The sequence below is a fragment of the Homalodisca vitripennis genome, chromosome 8, assembly GCF_021130785.1.
Source record: "Homalodisca vitripennis isolate AUS2020 chromosome 8, UT_GWSS_2.1, whole genome shotgun sequence".
In the NCBI taxonomy this organism is placed as follows: domain Eukaryota; kingdom Metazoa; phylum Arthropoda; class Insecta; order Hemiptera; family Cicadellidae; genus Homalodisca; species Homalodisca vitripennis.
Genome location: NC_060214.1, coordinates 111,774,942 through 111,794,781, shown reverse-complemented (window position 1 = coordinate 111,794,781; position 19,840 = coordinate 111,774,942). Strand labels below are relative to the sequence as shown.

Here is a 19,840-nt window from a genome sequence, read left to right as displayed (position 1 = left end):
TGACAACTGTTACTCAACATTGACGTCATTTAATTTGAGCTTCAATAGCTTTATAGAGCGATTTAGCATACATTTTCTTAAAATGTAGTATATCTTGTTCACTGAAATATTATATAAATGTGTATGTTTTTTAAATCATAGTAGGTAGTCGGCGTAGATGTTTTAAATATAAGCTTACTTTTTTGCCATTGTGAAATTGTTCAGCTCTCCATACATACTTTTCTTGCAAGCTTTTCTGTATTGTTTTTTGGTTTAGTTGTTGTATTAAATATAGAAATAGACTTACAGTATCCAGATAAGTTTCTGTACAAGAGAGTAATTGTTTGTTGATGAATTACCCACTTAAATGCACTTAAACTGGGAAGCCACTTGACATTGACTGTAGTCAGTCAGACATCTTGGATATATTGTATTTGTGTAGTCAATCAAATCAAACTATTCTAAAATCACATTTCAATCTAAAATAGTAAACTTGAAAAATGCCAAGAATGGGAAGTTTTATGAATGAATTTTGATTATATTTATTTTTATTAAAAGGTATCCCTTCCGACTTAGTCGGTCAAGAGGTAGTTTTTAAGATCTGTGGTTATCAACTAGAAATGTCAAACTCCAGATGCATTATTAGTTTAATAAGTTTATTTGTACGACGGTGGTGGTACGATGCTGCTAAATATTAGCACGTTAATATACTTGTAACTCTCAAATATTTAGCTACCCAATCATCCCAAAACATTACAATATCTTTGTCAATATAATCATAGGGTTTTTAAAAACGAAGACGGTTTAGTTACAATATATTTTATTATTTTTTATAAATAATAATGAATTATTGGTTTGTTTTATTAGTACAATCAGAAATTATTATCATCACGATTTCCGGCTTATATCACACCAAAACATTGGTTTTCACAATCAAATCCTCCTCCTTAAGGAGAGATATCTTCATTCAATAGGTGTTAAATCAAGTAAATCTAAGATTTAAAATCATAGTGTTTGTAAACGTATTTTCTTATATACGTTATTGAGTACTGCAAACTGACAGATAATGTAAAAAATTCTCATTATTATGCTTTCATAGTTAATTCTACTCCTGATTGTTCACATTCATGCCAATTGGCTTTGGTTTTACGCTACGTTTCGCATTGCAGATACTAAGCCAAAGTAACATCTTTTCAAGTTCCTCCCAGGAATTGGACATACCTCATATGGTTTAGAAGAAGCTGTTTTAAGTTCTGTCTCAGAATTATAAATTAATTTTATTTCCCATATTGAAATACGTTTAGAAATAATACACTGAGGGCGTGATGAATAAAAATGACCACTTCATCCAGTAGTGTAGTCAGTTGTACAAAGTAAATTAACAATAACTATGAAAATAAAACAAGTAATATTGATCTAGTATTAGTTTAAAAACTCAATAATGGTCTAACTGTAACATCTGTGGCTTGACTGTTACTGTTACATAGGTGAAAATCATGTCTTTAATTGAATATTAACTATTCTTCATAAACGAAATAAATATCTTGTTTTTCTTACATCCTGCTGAAAAGAAAGCCAAAGGACTGTTTTTTTTAGTATTCTTAATTTGAAGTGGAAGTTAATTGAAATATTTGTATTTCCAATATTGAAAGGATTTACAAGATTACTTTATTTACTTTGGGTAGTTCTAAGAGTTTATTTTCAGAACTTCTTGTATTATAAAAATAATTAGGCATTGTTTTCTCCATTTACACTAGTAATAAAGATATACCCATGAAAATTGAGGTTCAGTCATTAACAAAAATTTGAAAATGGATAGCAGATGTCATTGGACCTTGTGGCACTCCTGTTCTAACAAGGAGTGGATCACTAAAGATGTCATTCGTTTTTACTTATTATCTCCTCTCTGTTATAAAGGTATGAAACCAGTTTAAATCCACACCTTGAATTCCAACAGTTTCCAATTTACTTTAGGATGATCTCATGATTAACCCACGAAAATTGCTTTTTTTTAATCAACAAAAAGTCCTGTTGTCTTTATTTTTGAATTCAAACCTCAACATATGTGACCTGTTACTGCCACAAGTGCACTCTCTGTTGACCTTCCTTTAATAAAACCAAATTTTTTACTACTTAATAAGTTGGATTTTTTCATCCAACCTTACCAAAATTATTTTTTGAAACAATTTTGAAAAGACTGAAAGGAGACTCATAGGCCTTAGATTATGCAATGTATATGAATTAGGTGTTCAAAGATACATAACCTATGAGTAATTAACAGACAGTAAGTACACCAACACGTGGGATAGAGTTATTCAAAATGAACAGGAAACAACAGAGAAGTTGAGGTTAGTGTACCAACATGTGGCATATCAGATAATAGTGGGGTTATATAACAGCCATTTTGGATTTTTAATGATAAAAATTAAGTGATGTTTATATAAGTGAAAAATTTAGTTAAATCTTTTTTGTAATAACTTGAAGCATCAAGCGCATAATTTCAAAATATATTTTAATGAGCATATTATTTATTTTCTTATTACATGATTATCATTGACACAATAACATGCTATAGTAACTACTTCCATACTTGTACTTTTTGCACATTTCTTACTCAATATCTGCAAAATCGTAAAATAATGCTGTGCATTCTAAAGAATTTTTATTGGGCGTAGGGAGGATTAACAAAGGTAAATCAATGAAACAATGAGTTTTTTACAAATAGTATATTATTAATAAAAGTAATATTACTCTAATATACATACTGCAATGTTTACAATTTATTGAATCTATCACAACTATCTTTACACTAAAATAATATTTACATCGACTTGCACTAAACTTAACAATGACCTTTTGTGCTTAACTATCATTCTTCATTATTTTTTACATATTGTGTTGAAATTAATTAAAAAGATTTCAGAATGCATTTGAGATGAATGAGTAATAAGTTAACACATAGTTAATATAAAAATATGAGGTTTCAGTTCTTGGCATTGGCAGGCTGACGGAATGGTTACATCGGTTCGGTACCTTGATGACTCAAAAATAAAAATTGTTTTGACCTCATGCAATGCGCAAATAACACTAATCCGTCAACAATCAATACAAAATTAATAATAAAGATGTATAAAGTATCTTTCATGGTGCGACATGAAGAGTTGCTTCAGATCAAACTTTGGTTGCTTTAAAAAAAAAGTAAACTAAGATTCCTCTAAAACAAGTGGTGATACGTAAACAAGTAATCTGTCTAAAACACTTCACAACCTTTGTAAAAACGGTAAAAACTGAATATAATCGTACGAAACTAGTGTGTGTATGTGTGTAAAACAAAAGCAAACCATTAATACTGACCTAACGATTTCCCCCGATTAGGAACTACTGAGAGACAGTTCTTCGCTTGTAAACGTTCCCAGGTACAGTACACCACCAGCACCGACACTGTCAGGATCACTTGACACAAGTGATGTAGCACCTCCATACGGCGAGTAGCGACGCAGCGAGTGTGACGGCCGAGTGGAGCAGTTTACGGCGAGTGTCGTCGCGACGCACCAGGACGACAGGCGAGCGTGCGGACAGCGACGCAGCGGCATGGGGCTGCACGGTGAGACTGTGAGAGTCAGTGGACACCTGGTACTGGCAACAAGGGTCAAACTGCCACGAGACCGTGTACAGTCCGGTACAGAACAGAGAGGTGACTGCAAGTGGCATGTACAGTACAGGCCGTTCCGTCCACACCAGGGCTGCAACAACCATCTCTATAAACTTACTGATTCATTAAAATAAAACGTCTCCTATATTTATTTCAAAATTTAACACGGGTATCATTTGGAAAATAGGACGAATTAGATTCAAAGCACTTACAAGGGATGTAAAAAAAGTTAGTTGTATATGTTAACTTGTCACATCTGTTATGGAAATTGAGCCAGCTTCAATTTAAGTCTTTACCTGTCGTAAAGCAATTTGATTGTAGTCTATGCTATGCATTATAGTAATATATAGGATCATGACACTGTAAATTATATGTCAAGAGACTTATAAAGAATTTTACTCTTGCTGGAGTTAAAACTCAACAAAGAATAACGAATAATAATGGAAATGAACAGGAAGACTGTGATGATCCTTTATTTTTTGCTGGAAGTAAATCTGAAGGCAACACTGATACCCCATGGAGCGTTTTTATTGCACAGTTGATGAGTGACTTAATGTCTTATATCAATCATCATACCCTACTATCATCATACCCTCAGTAACACACGTGTTCCTAGAACCGAAAGCAATGTTATATAAACATGGTACGTTATATCAACCCCTTGAGAGGAAGGATTTTTGCTGTGATATGACAACTCTCTGCAATTTTATTTTATAATCATATAAAATTATTGCTTATTTTTAAGTAGTAAGTATTATAATTAACAGTTAAATGTAATAGACATGTGTAATGAATGATATGACTCATTAAACCTTCAGAATAGTTATACAGCTCAGAACTGCATAACTCTTAATTACAAGCATATATACAGGGATCATTCGGAAAGTAAGTTACTTTAATAAATTTTAAAAAATCACCTGTAAAATTTACTCCTGTTTTATTACATACATTTGAAAGAACAATTCTTAAACTATTTTTCGTCAAAAGCAACAGGTTAGTTTACGCACATCATATCTAGGCGAAAGCTATTCATACCTATTGAATACGAGAACTCCAATCGATTGATCGGCTTATTTGTTCGAACAGTGGTATAAGAATTCTATGTTTCATCACTATTGACTATTTGGTTAAGAAATCCGTAACTTCTTCATGGTGCTGAATAAGAATCTACTACAAGAACTGGTCGCACTCTTTCTTTTTTTAATTTATCTTTCAAGAGTTTATTTACCCGTCTCACAATATTTACGATATCTAAGTTTCTTAGTTACACTTTTAAACACCAGAGGAGTTTACCATTCAAGAGTTTGTTACCCATCTCACAATATTTACGATATCTGTTTCTTAGTTACACTTTTAAACGCCAGAGGAGTTTACCATTCAAGAGTTTGTTACCCATCTCACAATATTTACGATATCTAAGTTTCTTAGTTACACTTTTAAACACCAGAGGAGTTTACCATTCAAGAGTTTGTTACCCACCTCACAATATTTACGATATCTGTTTCTTAGTTACACTTTTAAACACCAGAGGAGTTTACCATTCAAGAGTTTTGTTACCCATCTCACAATATTTACGATATCTAAGTTTCTTAGTTACACTTTTAAACACCAGGGTTCTTTTTTTATATCTGTGGGAAATACTTTGAAAGATCTGTGATAGTGAACCTGTGATTTTCCCTAACATAATGATTGATCTGTTCAATGAGGTCATCGGTAACCATAGGCTACTATGGTTTTCGTTGTGAACATTAGTTTATTCTTCACGAAAACCATTGGCAAGATTTTTAACTACAAGTATAGCTCATAATATCTTCTACTTTCACACAACACAGAGTGAATTTTAACTTGCCAGATGCATTTTCTTTACCAAATGAAATCTAATAATAATGTACTTTACAGTCGGCCATTTGCTGATTGTGGCAGCTGTTTTGAACAGTAGTTTAAAATGCTTAGAATGAAATAGCGAACCTAACTATGGCACTGCCGGATGTGTGCCATACATTGATACACAGAGCCAGTTGAGCTATGAGTCCTCAACTGTTCTGCGGTATTTCAAGGTGTGAATCCTTTGCAGCTGTCTCGAAATGGGTTCGTGCTGAACATGCGAGAAGGTGGAGGTTGCATCCGGGTATGAAAATGAGCAGAGTGGTACTACAGTCGCCTTCCTCCAGGGTGGCATCTGACCTTCTCTCACTAAGTAGATTGATGACTTCTCGGGTTATAGGTCTGATTACGGGACATGGTCACCTGAGGATGCAACTTCACAGAGTCGGCATCCTTCGGGAGGATCCGCTCTGGAGAATGTGTGACGAACAGGAGGAAACTGCTGAACACCTGCTCTTTGATTGTCCTGCAATAGCAAGGGAGCAGTATGCCATCTTTGGTAGTTTGGACAAGGGTGGTGAATTTCCCTAGGAGGACCTAATAGGTTGTTTTGGACCGTTTGTGGAACTGCTGAAATCATAGACTGGTAGGCCTCATGGTGTGCTTCCGGGGTGCGCAAAAGGCCCTTGAGGCTTAAGTGCATGGCAATAGGCCACCCCATAGAAGAAGAAGATCGTGCTGCTACCTCCACCTTGGCAACTTACTTTCCGAATGACCCTTGTATACATAACTGTATCTACTAGTTCCTGCAATAACAACTGAAACACTGGAAAATAGAAGACAACGATAATAGAAACTCTCAATAATCACAATAAAGAACATTCTGAGTTGTTCGTAAAATGTGAATACTCACCCACCGCCAGCATCAGTGTTACTGTCAAGTTCTTTTAATTCAAGTAATAAATACTTGGGTCTATAGCTTATCTACTTATAGTTCTAAGGCATTACGTTACCAGGTAGGAATTGAAACCATGTTAACCTGGACATGGCAGTCAAAGGGTTAATCCTGAAAACCTTTTAAGTCCAATATTTGTTAATAAGAAATCAATAAACTAGAGTTCCTTAAAATCCACCAAAAAATCGAAACCAACATGTTTTTAAATAAGCTTTTCTCCTAATTGAGCTAGAGAGATGGGAATGGTGTCATTTTACTCAGTTTAAAATATTTTTAATATTTATATTATAGAATATTTTTACATGCATCTTTAATATAATTGTATTTACAGGGATAAAAGCATGATACTTTTGTATTCCCTTAATACTTACTGATTGGCTGAAACGAAATAAATTTTTCAGCCTCAACATACGCATCTTGAATGGAGAAGGTAAAACTAAACTCAGATAAATTTTCAACTACCCATCCATAGAGTGGGAAATGAGTTAAAATTTCGTCTCCACATGGACATTGTACGTATGTCCTTTCATCAAGTCTCTTCATTGAACCCTACTCCGTCATATAGTCTTTTTTCATGGGCAGTAGCAGACAAATGTCACTCTCGTCTCTACACCAAAATCTTGCTTATGATAGCAACAGTTAATACTCGTATTTTTGATTTTCACATAGTGCAGCACATGCATCTGAGTAATCACAAATCCTTTTTGGCACTTGAAGAATCATCTATATTAAGAGTCTATTGATTACTATTTATGAGTGTCTTCTTACATTTTCAAAAAAAGTGCATGCATTATAAGATGAAAACTGCATTATGAAAAAAATTATTAAATAAAAACAATTATTTTGTAAATAGGTAAATTTCTATCTTGGAGACAACCCTCTTTCATGTAGTCAAATTATAATTATTAATAATAATCACCATCATAAAGAAATTTAGTAAAGTAAAGATACTTAGTATATATTTATAAAAAATCATAAACATCCTTTTTTAATTATTATTTAACTACGAACCCATTAGCCTCCCACTTTGTAATTTTGAGAATCACTTAATCACAATGTAAACTACTTATAGGAATCTTTTCAAAAATGCGCTTTTGGAGAAAGTCAAAATTTTTTATTCGATTTTACAAACACTCTTTTTATGACAAAGTATGTGTTGTACATCAAAATAAAGAAAATGTAAACCTGAGTAAAATGACAAAAATTCCATTTCTCTAGCTCAATTAGGAGAAAAGCTATGGTGATTTTAAAATCTGTTGGTTCCGGTTTTTTGGTGGATTTTGAGGTTGAACTTTACATACCGTAACTTTGTAACCGTTTGAAATATTTGGGGGAAAATTGGTAATTTTGCTAATCTATGTGAGGACTACCTTCATACCAAATTTAATCAAATTCTGAGGTGGTCAAGTAAATTGTTTTATTTTAGTCTGTTGATTTCATACGGAATGACCCGTTACTAACCGCTAAATAATCTAATACTAATTAAAACATAGAACTAACCTAGGTACTAATTAAGATCTTGAAAATGGTATGCACATCGACCTATGCTTACATTTAAGATTTTTCACCGACTCCTTACTGGCCATACCTCTGAGGTCATAAAGACTAATTGCATCAAAAAGTTAAATTTTATGCTCTATGTTGTAAAAAGTTTTATGTTTCTACGTTTACGAGTAAAGAAGATATTAGGTCATTTCAAGACTTCAGCATCCCTGTATATACAGTCAAACCTCAAGGGACTGGACAGAAAATTCGTTATATAGAGTATTTTGTTATATTAAGGTTAGGTTAGGTACAATTTCGCTACATCGAGGTTCACAGACCATTGGATCGGTTGTGTTTAAAAACGTTGTGAAATCATATGCTGTACTGTATTTAAATAGTGTGTCAAATGAAATAAGAATGCATTTTTAATTTGGAACAATGAAACTTTATTTTTTTGTTTCAATGGCATCATTATTGATGCTGTTTTCGCCCTGTTTGTTACAGAAAAAGTCAGTAATAGTAGTCTGCTTACGTGATGTGACGTTGATAATATCCAATGAGCAATCCAATTTAGTTATAAATTTCACCACACTTTTGATTTATTTTTTCCAGGATTACTAAAAATTCGTTATATGCTTTTATGGTTATATGGCGTTATATGGTTGTGAGTATGCTTTATTCGTTATGTAGAGGTGAAATTTGCATTGATTCTTATGAAGACTTCTATGGGATTTAAAAAAAATTCGTTATATCAAGGAATTTGTTATATTGAGGTTCGTTATACTGAGGTTTGACTGTATATACTTGGTCCATATTAACCCATTGTGGATCGTATTGTTTTGACATGTGGGCACCAGAGGGCACGAATTAATTTACCGGCGGCCACACGAACAGCAATGATGTGCCACATTGTATCGCTGGCTATAGTATACTAGAAAATTCAGCTGTGAAGGTATTCGTTCAGATGGAATATGGGCCTGCTGGGGTATCCGTGATATAGGAACGATAACACGCGAGCAAGGTTCCGAGGTGGCAGGGATGATGTCTGAATCATAGTCTAAATAAAGCGGCTCGGGCGAAGCGATTACAACATTCGGGCCATTGTCTAGACTAAACCCGCCAACATGTACGTCTGTGTCGTTTAGTTCTGTGTCACTAACCTCAAAAGTATTATAATAACAACTGAGGAAAACACCCAATCAGAAGCGCTAAAAAGCAGAGTAAACTCATATGAATGATTTTTCAACTTCAACATACAACTGCAATTTATAGGATATTTATAAAACTTTTGAAAACTCTAAACGTAGACTGTTGTTAAACACTCCTAGTTAACAAGTGAAGGCAATCGCCCGATCTATAAGACATTAATAGAACTATTTGGAGGGAAACTTAAAAGCAGACCACTTTTGCGACCTGAGCTCGTCATCGGCCTATAGTTCGGCCCGGCCGCTGCGTGACAAGCCCAGCTCGGCAGTGATCCGCAATGGGTTAAACCTTCTTTTTTTATCTCTTTAACTCATAGATTAGATGAATGGTTCTCCAAACCCTTTCTACAAAAACATATTAATAAATTAGGAAAATATACACTTATATCCCAAATGTAATGTGGCATTTAAGTTTTGGATTTATACATTAAGGAGTATTCAAAGTTATGCTCTGTAGCCGACAAGTGCAGCTTGATAGTCAACACGCGGTCAGAGAGATGGCAGCACTGGATGTATCAATAGTATCAAGCTATTTAGAGATTTACTGTCACTTGGAGCTGACACCAATTCCTATTAATATTGCGCTATTAATCTGTCTTTAGCACTCATTTGATTCATGAAATTAAAAAGTCAACACAACAATATTGTTTACTAAATAAAGTCTATGATAACAAGCTAGTAATTTCAGCAATTAAATGTAATAATAAGCTAAAAATTCCAATTAATAAAAGTTTAACTCAATTTATTTTTTTAGTAAACCAACTCATTTAATGTAAGAAAAGTGATATAACAATAAAATTGTGTAAACCAACTAAGGGTTTAAGTTAAATAGTCCTTCCGGCTCATTTGGAAGAAGTACAGTAGGTAGATTTTGTGACAACTGAAATATTAAATTATTCTTATGGGATTTTTATGTATTTCATATATAGAAATTTGTTCAAGATAAAGAAAAACTTTCATAACACAGAGTTTTGGAATTGTTATAGACAATGTTATTGCACAGTGAAACAAAATTATGCATGAGCTTAGCCAGGACATTAAGATCAAATCAGGACTTTTGGGGGCGACACATTGTTGAAAACAACCTGTATTATATAGCATATAAATATACACTTTTATAAGGTGGTAGATTTGGGTTTTGTGGGTCATTTTCGGTAAAGTTATGAAGACATTTTCAATAAATGCTACCACAAGTACAATTGCAATAGGCTAATACAAAACTTTAAGAACAAATTCAGCAAAGTTATACAAGACATATATGTATTGTATCTAAACATATTTGATAGCAAGTGTTCAGAGTGACAATGAGCTAGTAATTTCACCCGTTTATTGCACAAAATCAGCTGATAATTAATCAGGAGTTAAACAATATTAATAACTCAACTAGTGTACTTAAGTGAAGGATAGCACTAGTAGTAATAGTAGTAAGACCATTACTTACTCCATTATTGTTTATTATAGCGAAACAAACTTGGTTATTGTTCATCTACAAGTAACCAATATTTCATTATGCTTGAAATTGTATCAGAAAATCTCATAATCTTTAGTTTATTACTGTTTGAAATTTGAATCATTGCTATTTTGAAACCTGAGATGTTCTTTTTCATAAAATTTTCCAGTAGGCTAAAACTTCTGTTTGAACTGTTGTACCTTTAATCAATTTTATGATATAATGTTCACCCTAATAAACAAAGACATTTAACAAATCAAGTAGAATTATACCTTATATGACATTCCTTACTTATTTTCACTTCACAAATCAAGTCGTTTAGTAATATAGATTAATTTATGGACACTTTGGTATTTTGTACAGCTAACCTAGAGTACTAGTATTAGGTAATGATATTATTATTCGATTTAAGGAAAATTTAATGCTGAAACACACAGCATAGCTGTTTCAGTTGTTTATCGCAGGACGCAGATGCTTTGCAGATGTCAAGGCAAAGTAGATGACAATAATAATTTGAAATGTTATGGGAATTAGATACGATTCTGGGAAATCTGTTAACTCAAACTTTTCTGGCCAAATAAGTGGTTTCTAATTCAGTAAACACGATCCTGACTGACCTGTAACTATTGACCCTAGCCCTGAGATGACGGCCGTTTTGTGGAGACAGTTGCCGACAGCTATCCATCGCGCTGTCTCGTCTCCCAGTCGACTGGGCTCTATGATGATGGTTTGACAACTGGCCTCCAGGGCACGCTCCAGCTCCTCTCCAAACATCTCATGAGCGTTCTCCCCATCGTAGACCTCCTTGATAACTGCAGTGTCGGATGGACTGTAATCCCTGGACAGTCAAAATTACACTCCTATAGTAAACATTCCAGTATATGGCAATCCACAGAGATCTGTTTTAAATCCTTAACTTGATATTCTCATGCATTTGATAGAACTAATTGTCAGCTTTACCCAACAGTCCTTTACTGCTTTGCGTGTTACGTTGTTAAATTAAAACACAAACATTACAACATTTTAGCATTCTAGCAATTTAACCTACTAGAAAGAAAACTAGAGGGCAAATGTTTCTCAGTGGCGAAGTACGGGTTTTTTAGATTTGAGTAATTGATTTATATTTATCTATTACTAGCAGTAACAAGCAGCTTCACACATAATTTTCAAAATCGAATGCCATAGCTTTCTTGGTAATAGCATTTATGATGTAATATGATGGAGCCCTACTTTTTTATAAATAAAAGTAAACATATTAGATACATATTATTTCAGAATCCATGATTGAGAGATTCAAAATGCAAATATAGTTTTTACTGGTTCTAGTTTAGGTATTGTTATATTAATAAACATATACATATGTAGGCAAGTCTCAAAAATCTAATTTGGTAAAAAAGTGTCAATTCCATCGGTTTAGATTAATTTTCTATCTAAACAATTTCAAAAGCCATAGTTGAGTTTGACTTGTACCTTGACCAAAAAAATATATACCAACAATATGCTCTTTTAATTTACTTTCTGTCTAAGACTTTTTAAGTACCATATTCATAGTTTGGTGATATATGCGAATTGCATTTCACTTGTTTATTTAGGTTGTTGCAGTTTGAAGGTTAAATTCCTTATCTTTTTTGTTTATATCTTTTTAGATTTTATATAGCAGTATTTTGTTTCACAGTAACCCGTACGATAAATATAGTTATATTCTTGGTATGTTAAATGAAGTTTTCTCATTATATTTATTGTAGGAGAAACACTTGAATTTGGTTGTGTTGTTTAGAACTGGTATTATTAGGATATATAGTTATGGAATAATCTGAATAATTCTAAATTTAAATAAATTAGATAGAACAATTCAATGACTTCACTGTGTACTTCAAACAAATTGTATTATTTTTATGGCTATTGGTGGGGTTATCCCTCTCAACATCCCCTCTTCCTTCTTCTTCTATGGGGCGGCCTATTGCCATATAATTAAGCCTCTTGAGGCCTTTTGTGCATCCCGCAAGCAAACAATGGAGCCTACCAGTCTATGATTTCAGCAGTTCCATAAACCGCCGAAAACAACATATTATTTTTTATTTGACAGCCATTTTTAAAATGGTGATCTGACAAATTTAATGAAAAAAACCAGGTTTGTGGAAAAATTTATTGCAGCCATCTTTAGAGATATTAGAATAATTTAAAAACCAGTGTACATACAATAAGATAGGGTTTTATTTTATACAATACAACATTATTTTTTTGTGTAGATCAATAATTATATAAATAAAAAATAATCAATGTATAATCAATTATAAACAATGAAATAAAACAAAAATAGTAGAGCAGTATAGTAAACGACCACCATCACAATCAAACGAGGGAACCAAATTATCGATTAGAAATACCCAATCAATTGAAAACAAAATTCTTATTCTTATAGAATAGAATAGAATAGAATTTATTTTTGAAAATATTACAATAACACATTATATACATTGGTATACACAATGTAATACATCAATAAAGTAAGTAAACAACCAAATGCATACACAATGTACAAACCATAATGAGCAAACTTAAATAAAAATGTAACATTCTTGTAAATAAAATTAAAACAAAAACACTCGTAAATTAAAAGAAATATTTTCAAAAATAACTAGGGCCTCTAGAGGCAAGTGCCTGTGGAGAGGTTCCTTTTATTACAAAAATATTTTTTAGCTCAAAGAAAATTTCAATAAAACTTTGATTTTTTTTATAAGCTCCTAAAAAAATTTATTAAAAAGTGTGCTGCTGCAGTTACAAAGCAAAATGAAAATCCACTTAAATAAATTCAAAACTAAAATTTACTGTTACTTTCTTTAATTAACTAGGAATCTATGCAGAGAAAGAAAATCTAATTTATCAAAACCCAATAACCACTTCTTTAATGTTTTTGAAAATAACTTTATATTCTCACAACTAATAATTGAAGAAATTATACTAAACATTTTAGGTCCCAAAAAACAATAACTATTTGAAAAAAAATGCTAGGTTAGGCTTTGGAACTGGTATTGGTTCTTGCTTTCTTAATTTGTTTTTGTAATTATTTTTTTAATTCTGGTAAATTGCCACTTATGACATAAAAATAATTTTTAAAACTTTATAAACAAACATATATTTAAGGGGAAGAATATTTAAATCAACAAAAAGAGGAAAAGATTTCTCCATTCTTCGTTTTTCGTTTAATCAACCTTATGAATTTCTTTTGTTGAGTTAGAAGTGGCTTTAGATTTTGTTTCATAGGCTCCACCCCAACAAAATATTCCATAGTCAAGCCTACTATTGACCAAAGAGAAGTACAGCATTCTTAACACTTCTTCAGTGCAAATGTATTGTAAAAAAATAAAAAAATCTTAAAATATTGTTTAGTTTGCGTTTTAAAATTTCAATATGTGTCTTCCAGTTGATTTCTCTATCTAGCATGACTCCTAAAATATTTTAAATTTTCGCACTGGGATACTACAGCACAGTTCTGTTGGCACTGACTGTTACTACACAAACAATTGACACATCGATACAAAATTGAATTACTAAAAATTTGCTGATCTGTTTTTTAAACTAAAATTTGATGTACTTAGTTTTCTCTGGGCTTAATAACATGTTATTTTTTGAAAAACCACCACTGCAGTGCTTTAAGGTCTGAATTCATCTCTTGCTCTATATCATCCCAATTATTTTTTACATACGATAAAGCTGTATCGTCTGCAAAAGATGTAATATTTCCATTTAAATTTGAATCACAAAGATCATTTATGTAGATTATAAAAAGTACTGGGGCCTAAAACTGACCCTTGAGGTACGCCACATTGTATAAACCCGAAGTCACTAAAAGAATTATTAATTTTGACGCATTGTTTTCTTTTTGTTAAATAGCTAACAAACCAAGAATAAATATTCCCCCGAATACCACATCCGTATAACTTTTGTAAGAGAATTGTGTGATCTACAGTATCAAACGCTTTTTTAATATCTAAAAATAAACCACTAACTTTCTGCCCTGAATTTATTCCTGTATACACATTATCTATGAAGCTTTTTAATGCTGCTTCAGTATTTAAACCTTTCCTAAAACCAAATTGATTGTTGCTGAAAAAATTAGTTTTTTCTAGAAATTTAATTAGCTTTTTCTTCATTAACTTTTCAAACACTTTAGCAAAGGTAGAAAGTAAAGAGATTGGTCTGTAGTTATTACAGTCGGTAATTAGGCCACTCTTATGTAAAGGAATCACTACAGCTGTTTTTAAAATTTCTGGAAAAAATACCTTTTTCAAAACTTAAATTTACTAAATACAATAAAACGTTTACTAATTTTGGGTATATTAACTTAATTAAAAAAGAATTGATGTTATCTATTCCTGGTGAAGTACTGTTTTTTAAATCTTTTATTACTGCACTTTAAATCTTCAACAAAGACCATGCCCATAAACATAGAGTTGAAAGAGTATTTTGTTTCAAAACAATTTCTATAGCATAAAGAGTCGAAATTTGCAGGTTTGACTCTCTGTATATTTAATTGATTTACTATAGATAGAAAGAATGTATTAAACTCATTACAAATAAACTTTAGAATCATGTACTAAATTACCATTTATATTTAGAGTTTGTATGGGAGTTCTTTTTAGCCTTCTGTCCTGTCACCTCATTTAAAGCTTTCCATGTAGCTTTGGAATTACCACTGCATTTCCTTAAAAATATTTTCGTAATAATAATTTTTTATAATTCTTATTTCCATTTGTAATTTATTTCTGTATTTTTTGAATGTAATTTCAGCTTTTCATTATTTGGATGATTCTTTACTAATTGATACAGTTTGTTTTTATGTATGATTTTTTCTGCAAATGTAGTCGTTCATCCATGGTTTAATTTTTAGAATAAATTTATTTTAGTTAATCACAATGAATTATTGCTCCCTCATTTAATATATTAAATAACAATATTGTCTGAAATAATTGAAACAATGTAAAATCATTTGTATAGTATTTGAGTAATGACCACAACTAAAATGGTGATGCACATGTGTGGTTTTTAACAAGCTGCCAGATACGTTTATCTTCAAAATAGTAAAAAGTAAATAAATGTTGGATACCCAGCAGGGATCACTTCTCCAGTTGATCCTACCACTGGGCACAGCAAAAACCGATGTGTCACTTAAATCTGGGCAACCTTATTGATGTCCAGGAGCAGCACATCACTAAACGCAAATGTCAAGATTTTGGGGTTCAAGGGCAATTCGATAGGTCTAGTCTAATGCAGGAGATGACTGTTGAGTTGGTGGGGTTTGTACCCTAAGAACCTAGAAGTTCTTGCTAGCCTAAACAAGAGTATGCCACCCCCTGCCTACTTTGACTGGAGAGACTAGTTCAGAGGCTAGTCCTTCTTCCGGGGAGATATGGCTTTGAGATTTAGTGCTCTAATTCTTCCTCATGGATCTCGATAGGATCTCATCGGCTCCTACTCCCTAACCTAACCTTGCCCATCCTGAATATCCTGTTACTCCTGCTCGCGCACTTCGGGGAATGCGAAAAAAAAATAACAGTATTTTTTCCCTATACTTTTGCCACAGGAAATATTGTTTAGGAATGAGTTTGGCTACATCACTGCTTTCAGAATTTCTTTGCCATCAAGAGAATCTGCTTCAAACATTTATTTATTGAATGTTAAGATAACTAATTTCACTCGATGACATCAAACTTTTCCTTGTGAAATTTGCTATCTAGTGGTACAGATATCTTCACGGAAGTGTTTATTTTGTGAACAAAATTTATAATTTCAAGAGGATTATGGCCGGCATTACTCATTGGGTATTCTAAACTTATAATTGATGAATTCTAAGCTCGTATGTATAAATTATAGGGTGAACAATAATTTTATTTGTGATTCATTTATTGGACAGTACTTTAGTGGACAATAATTCATATTTTGGACGATAAATCAGCCTACAGGCATTCACAGGTCTGTAGGCTAAATTTATGATATAATAATCATTATACTCAGCCCTAGGCATAATTTACAAATATTGTTTATTTCCTTATTCTTTATTTAATGAACACTATGAGTGACCTAGTAAATAAGGCGGGTGAACTTAGGCAATGAGTTTTTATAATAATAAATTTACTTTATTTGAAGCATTTTCTGATAATATGTTGCGTGTTTTATACACCTTTATTTCTTGAACAAACACTTCTTAGGATTTTCAAAACAACATTTTTACTACATAAACTTGTAAAAAACAAAAAATATTTTTCTGAAATGTTATGCTCTACAACATAGACAATGTCTCAACATTTAATAAGCATAAAGAAAATGTCCAAAAAAAGTTAGAAGGTGAATATGTTGTAAAAACACATTTCACTAATTACCAAAAAAATTTAATGTGGAATTTTGTTGTGTTTATATAAAAATCATTTTAAGGAAATTTGCATATTTTGAGTAATAAAAGATTATTTATATTTTCTATAAGGCTTTATCTTACTTTAGGATATTTCTTTACTCTTTTTTATTTAAACAAAAAAAAAACTAAATTGAAATTAAAAATTAATCCAACTGCATATTAATGTTCCTGTTATCATACTGAAAAAGAAAATATGTAATAGGTATACTTTACTTCAATAATAAACATTATACACAGGCTAGGTTTGAATGAAGGTATGCACAACTAACACAATAGTGCCTGCCATTATAGAAATTTCAACTGTCAGAGCCAGGGTTAAAAAATTGAACTATAGTATGATTTAAAATACCTATGAAGTAATAAGGTTCAACATTTTGGTTTCTATAGTTTAGATAATTATAAATACAGATGATTGTGGTGGTGTACACGTGTTATAATGCAGTCACAAAGATCATATTAATATGTTTATTTTTTTAGGGTAGGGTACGATAAGCGGACCCGGTTTTGTATTTCGAAATTGGCAAACGATATTAATTAATCATAACCATCGATATAATCAACCGATAATGATTAATTATTTTGAACCATTAACTTAAATAATCTATATCAACAGCTATAAACACTTTCAAATAATACTCGTAATGTAATATTTTAATTATATTTACAAGTAACATTTTATTATTAAAAATTACAGTCAATTTTAGAAAACTAAACGACATTGCTTTGAAAGATTATAAGACATGTTTTTTGTGACTTCAAAATGTTGGATTCGTACCGAAAAACCCATTATGTGAAATTTGTGGGAAATAAAACAAACTGTAACTGTGAGAGGAGTAAATATGGTCGTCTTCAGTTTTCCTAATTTTGGTTATAATAATTAGTTTGATCACTGTAAATATTAAATTCATATTTTAATTTAAAACATATGATTGTTATTGAGGACTATAGATACTTTTAATCGATTGATAGTGTAGGATTTGAGATGCAAATATTAGGTATCGATGATTACATTCTTCGATATAAAAAACCGGGTCCGCTTATCGTACCCTACCCATTTTTTAAACTTGTGAATTGGAACACAAATACTAAAAGAAGGGTAGGCTTTAATAAGCAGCCTGTACTCAGTATTCGGTTGTTTTTATCGAATGTAAAGATTCTTTCTATCAAATTAATAATTCGATACTACAATCTATTTAACTTAAATAATTTAGCCATATGACTTCAACATATTGATAAATTATAATAATGCCTAGCGTAAACAATAAATAACAAGTAATATATATTTTTGGAGATTTCAAAAATGGTGTATAAGACAAGACAAGTTCTTGGCGAGCAGTCACAAAAGTTGAGGATTGGAATACCCGCAGACTGTCTAGCAGAATATCTTTGTAATTGTTTTTACTACAGAGAAGTGCACCTGTCGGGTAAGAATCCTTTCCTCCATTTCATAAAAGCGATTACTCACAGCTATTGGGGCAAGTTTTAAGTATTGTAAAGTATATCTAATATGTGGTCCAGGTTAAAATTGGTTTTGTTATTTTCAATACTATTGTTGTTATGTTTTATTATAATGTGTTCATGTTGTTAATGTACAATAATTAACAATGTGTAATAATAATGCTTTGAATGATTTATATAACATATTATAAATGTGTCACTGCACCACCCTTCAATAATCATTTGGCACTCAAAGCGATGATAGGAAGACTATGCTAGGGGGAGGATTTGAGATTTATTACATATGTACTGTAATACATGACTTTTTTTGGTCTCCTTTATACCATAAGCTGTTTGATATTTTTGCTTGGATTTGAGTTGAAATAAATTTTTGATGAATTATGCTAGATATTAGGCCTACACAATTTAATATATCCAAAAATAAGTGAAAATAATAAAATAAGTGAAAAATAAGTATTTAGACTTTGAAAAGATTATCTAGAAAATACATATTATATAAACTGCATTAATTAGTGAACTAATAAATTTACAATGTCATGCAAAGATTTGAAGCTAGTCAGGGGTGATTGTAAACATACATTTGTATCACAGAAATATGCAAATAACAAGTAAATATCAGGGGTGACATTCTAGGCAATTGAAGCTAGATGCATTTAGTTAAGTATAAATATAATATAAAGAATAAATATACTAATTTTGTCACTGTAAACTTACTTTTCACCTACTGACATTATAGATAGGTTATGGTCCACCACAGTCAATTGCAGTTACAAAAAGAACGGTAGAGGTAGAGGAACGAAATCCAAGAAGAACTCTATGGAATTAAATGAACTCCAACAAAGAGAAGTAATTATTAATGTGTATCCATAAAGCAACATAGGACTTTTTTTAATTGATGGTAAACTACGAATGTTTTAAAAATGTATTTAAGGATTAAATTAGTATGTAATTTCCTTTAAATAGTGCCGGGTAGAGTACGATAAGTGGACTCGTTTTTTTTATACCAATATTGAGAAACGATATTATTTAATGGTAAATTGGAATATAACCAACTGATACTGATTTTTGAATAATAATGTCTCTTCAACTTTTTTGTGAATGATCTTGAGGTGGTGAGTGTGAACGCCCTGCAATTTGCTCACGACCTGAATATATTTACAGCGATAGCATCGCCTGGTGACTTTCTGAAGATTCAAGAAAGTTTATCTTCTATTGAAGAATGGTGTACTCGAAACAATATGCCTGTAAATCCAAGCAAATGCTCTGCCGTTACCTTCCATAGAATCAAATCTCCGGCTTTTCATCCGTATTGCATGGCTAACACTCTTTTTCCAAGATCTAACAGCATAAAGGACTTCGATTTGACAAGGATCTGGAGTTTTTCCTTTACATAGATCATGTCTGCAACCAAGCAAACCGA

The 19,840-nt window shown here is 31.8% G+C and overlaps 1 protein-coding gene across 1 annotated transcript; it reads right to left on the bottom strand.

Moving 5' to 3' along the window:
* Positions 1-2,688: 2,688 nt before the first annotated feature.
* On the bottom strand, positions 2,689-19,208 carry LOC124367902 (transmembrane protein 11 homolog, mitochondrial-like). The gene is made up of 3 exons (XM_046825099.1): positions 19,135-19,208; positions 11,168-11,388; positions 2,689-3,722 (listed from the first exon to the last, which is right to left on the bottom strand). The coding sequence occupies exons 1-3, from the start codon at positions 19,149-19,151 to the stop codon at positions 3,430-3,432; spliced, it is 531 nt and encodes a 176-aa protein (XP_046681055.1). The 5' UTR covers positions 19,152-19,208; the 3' UTR covers positions 2,689-3,429.
* Between the last annotated feature and the right edge of the window lie 632 nt (positions 19,209-19,840).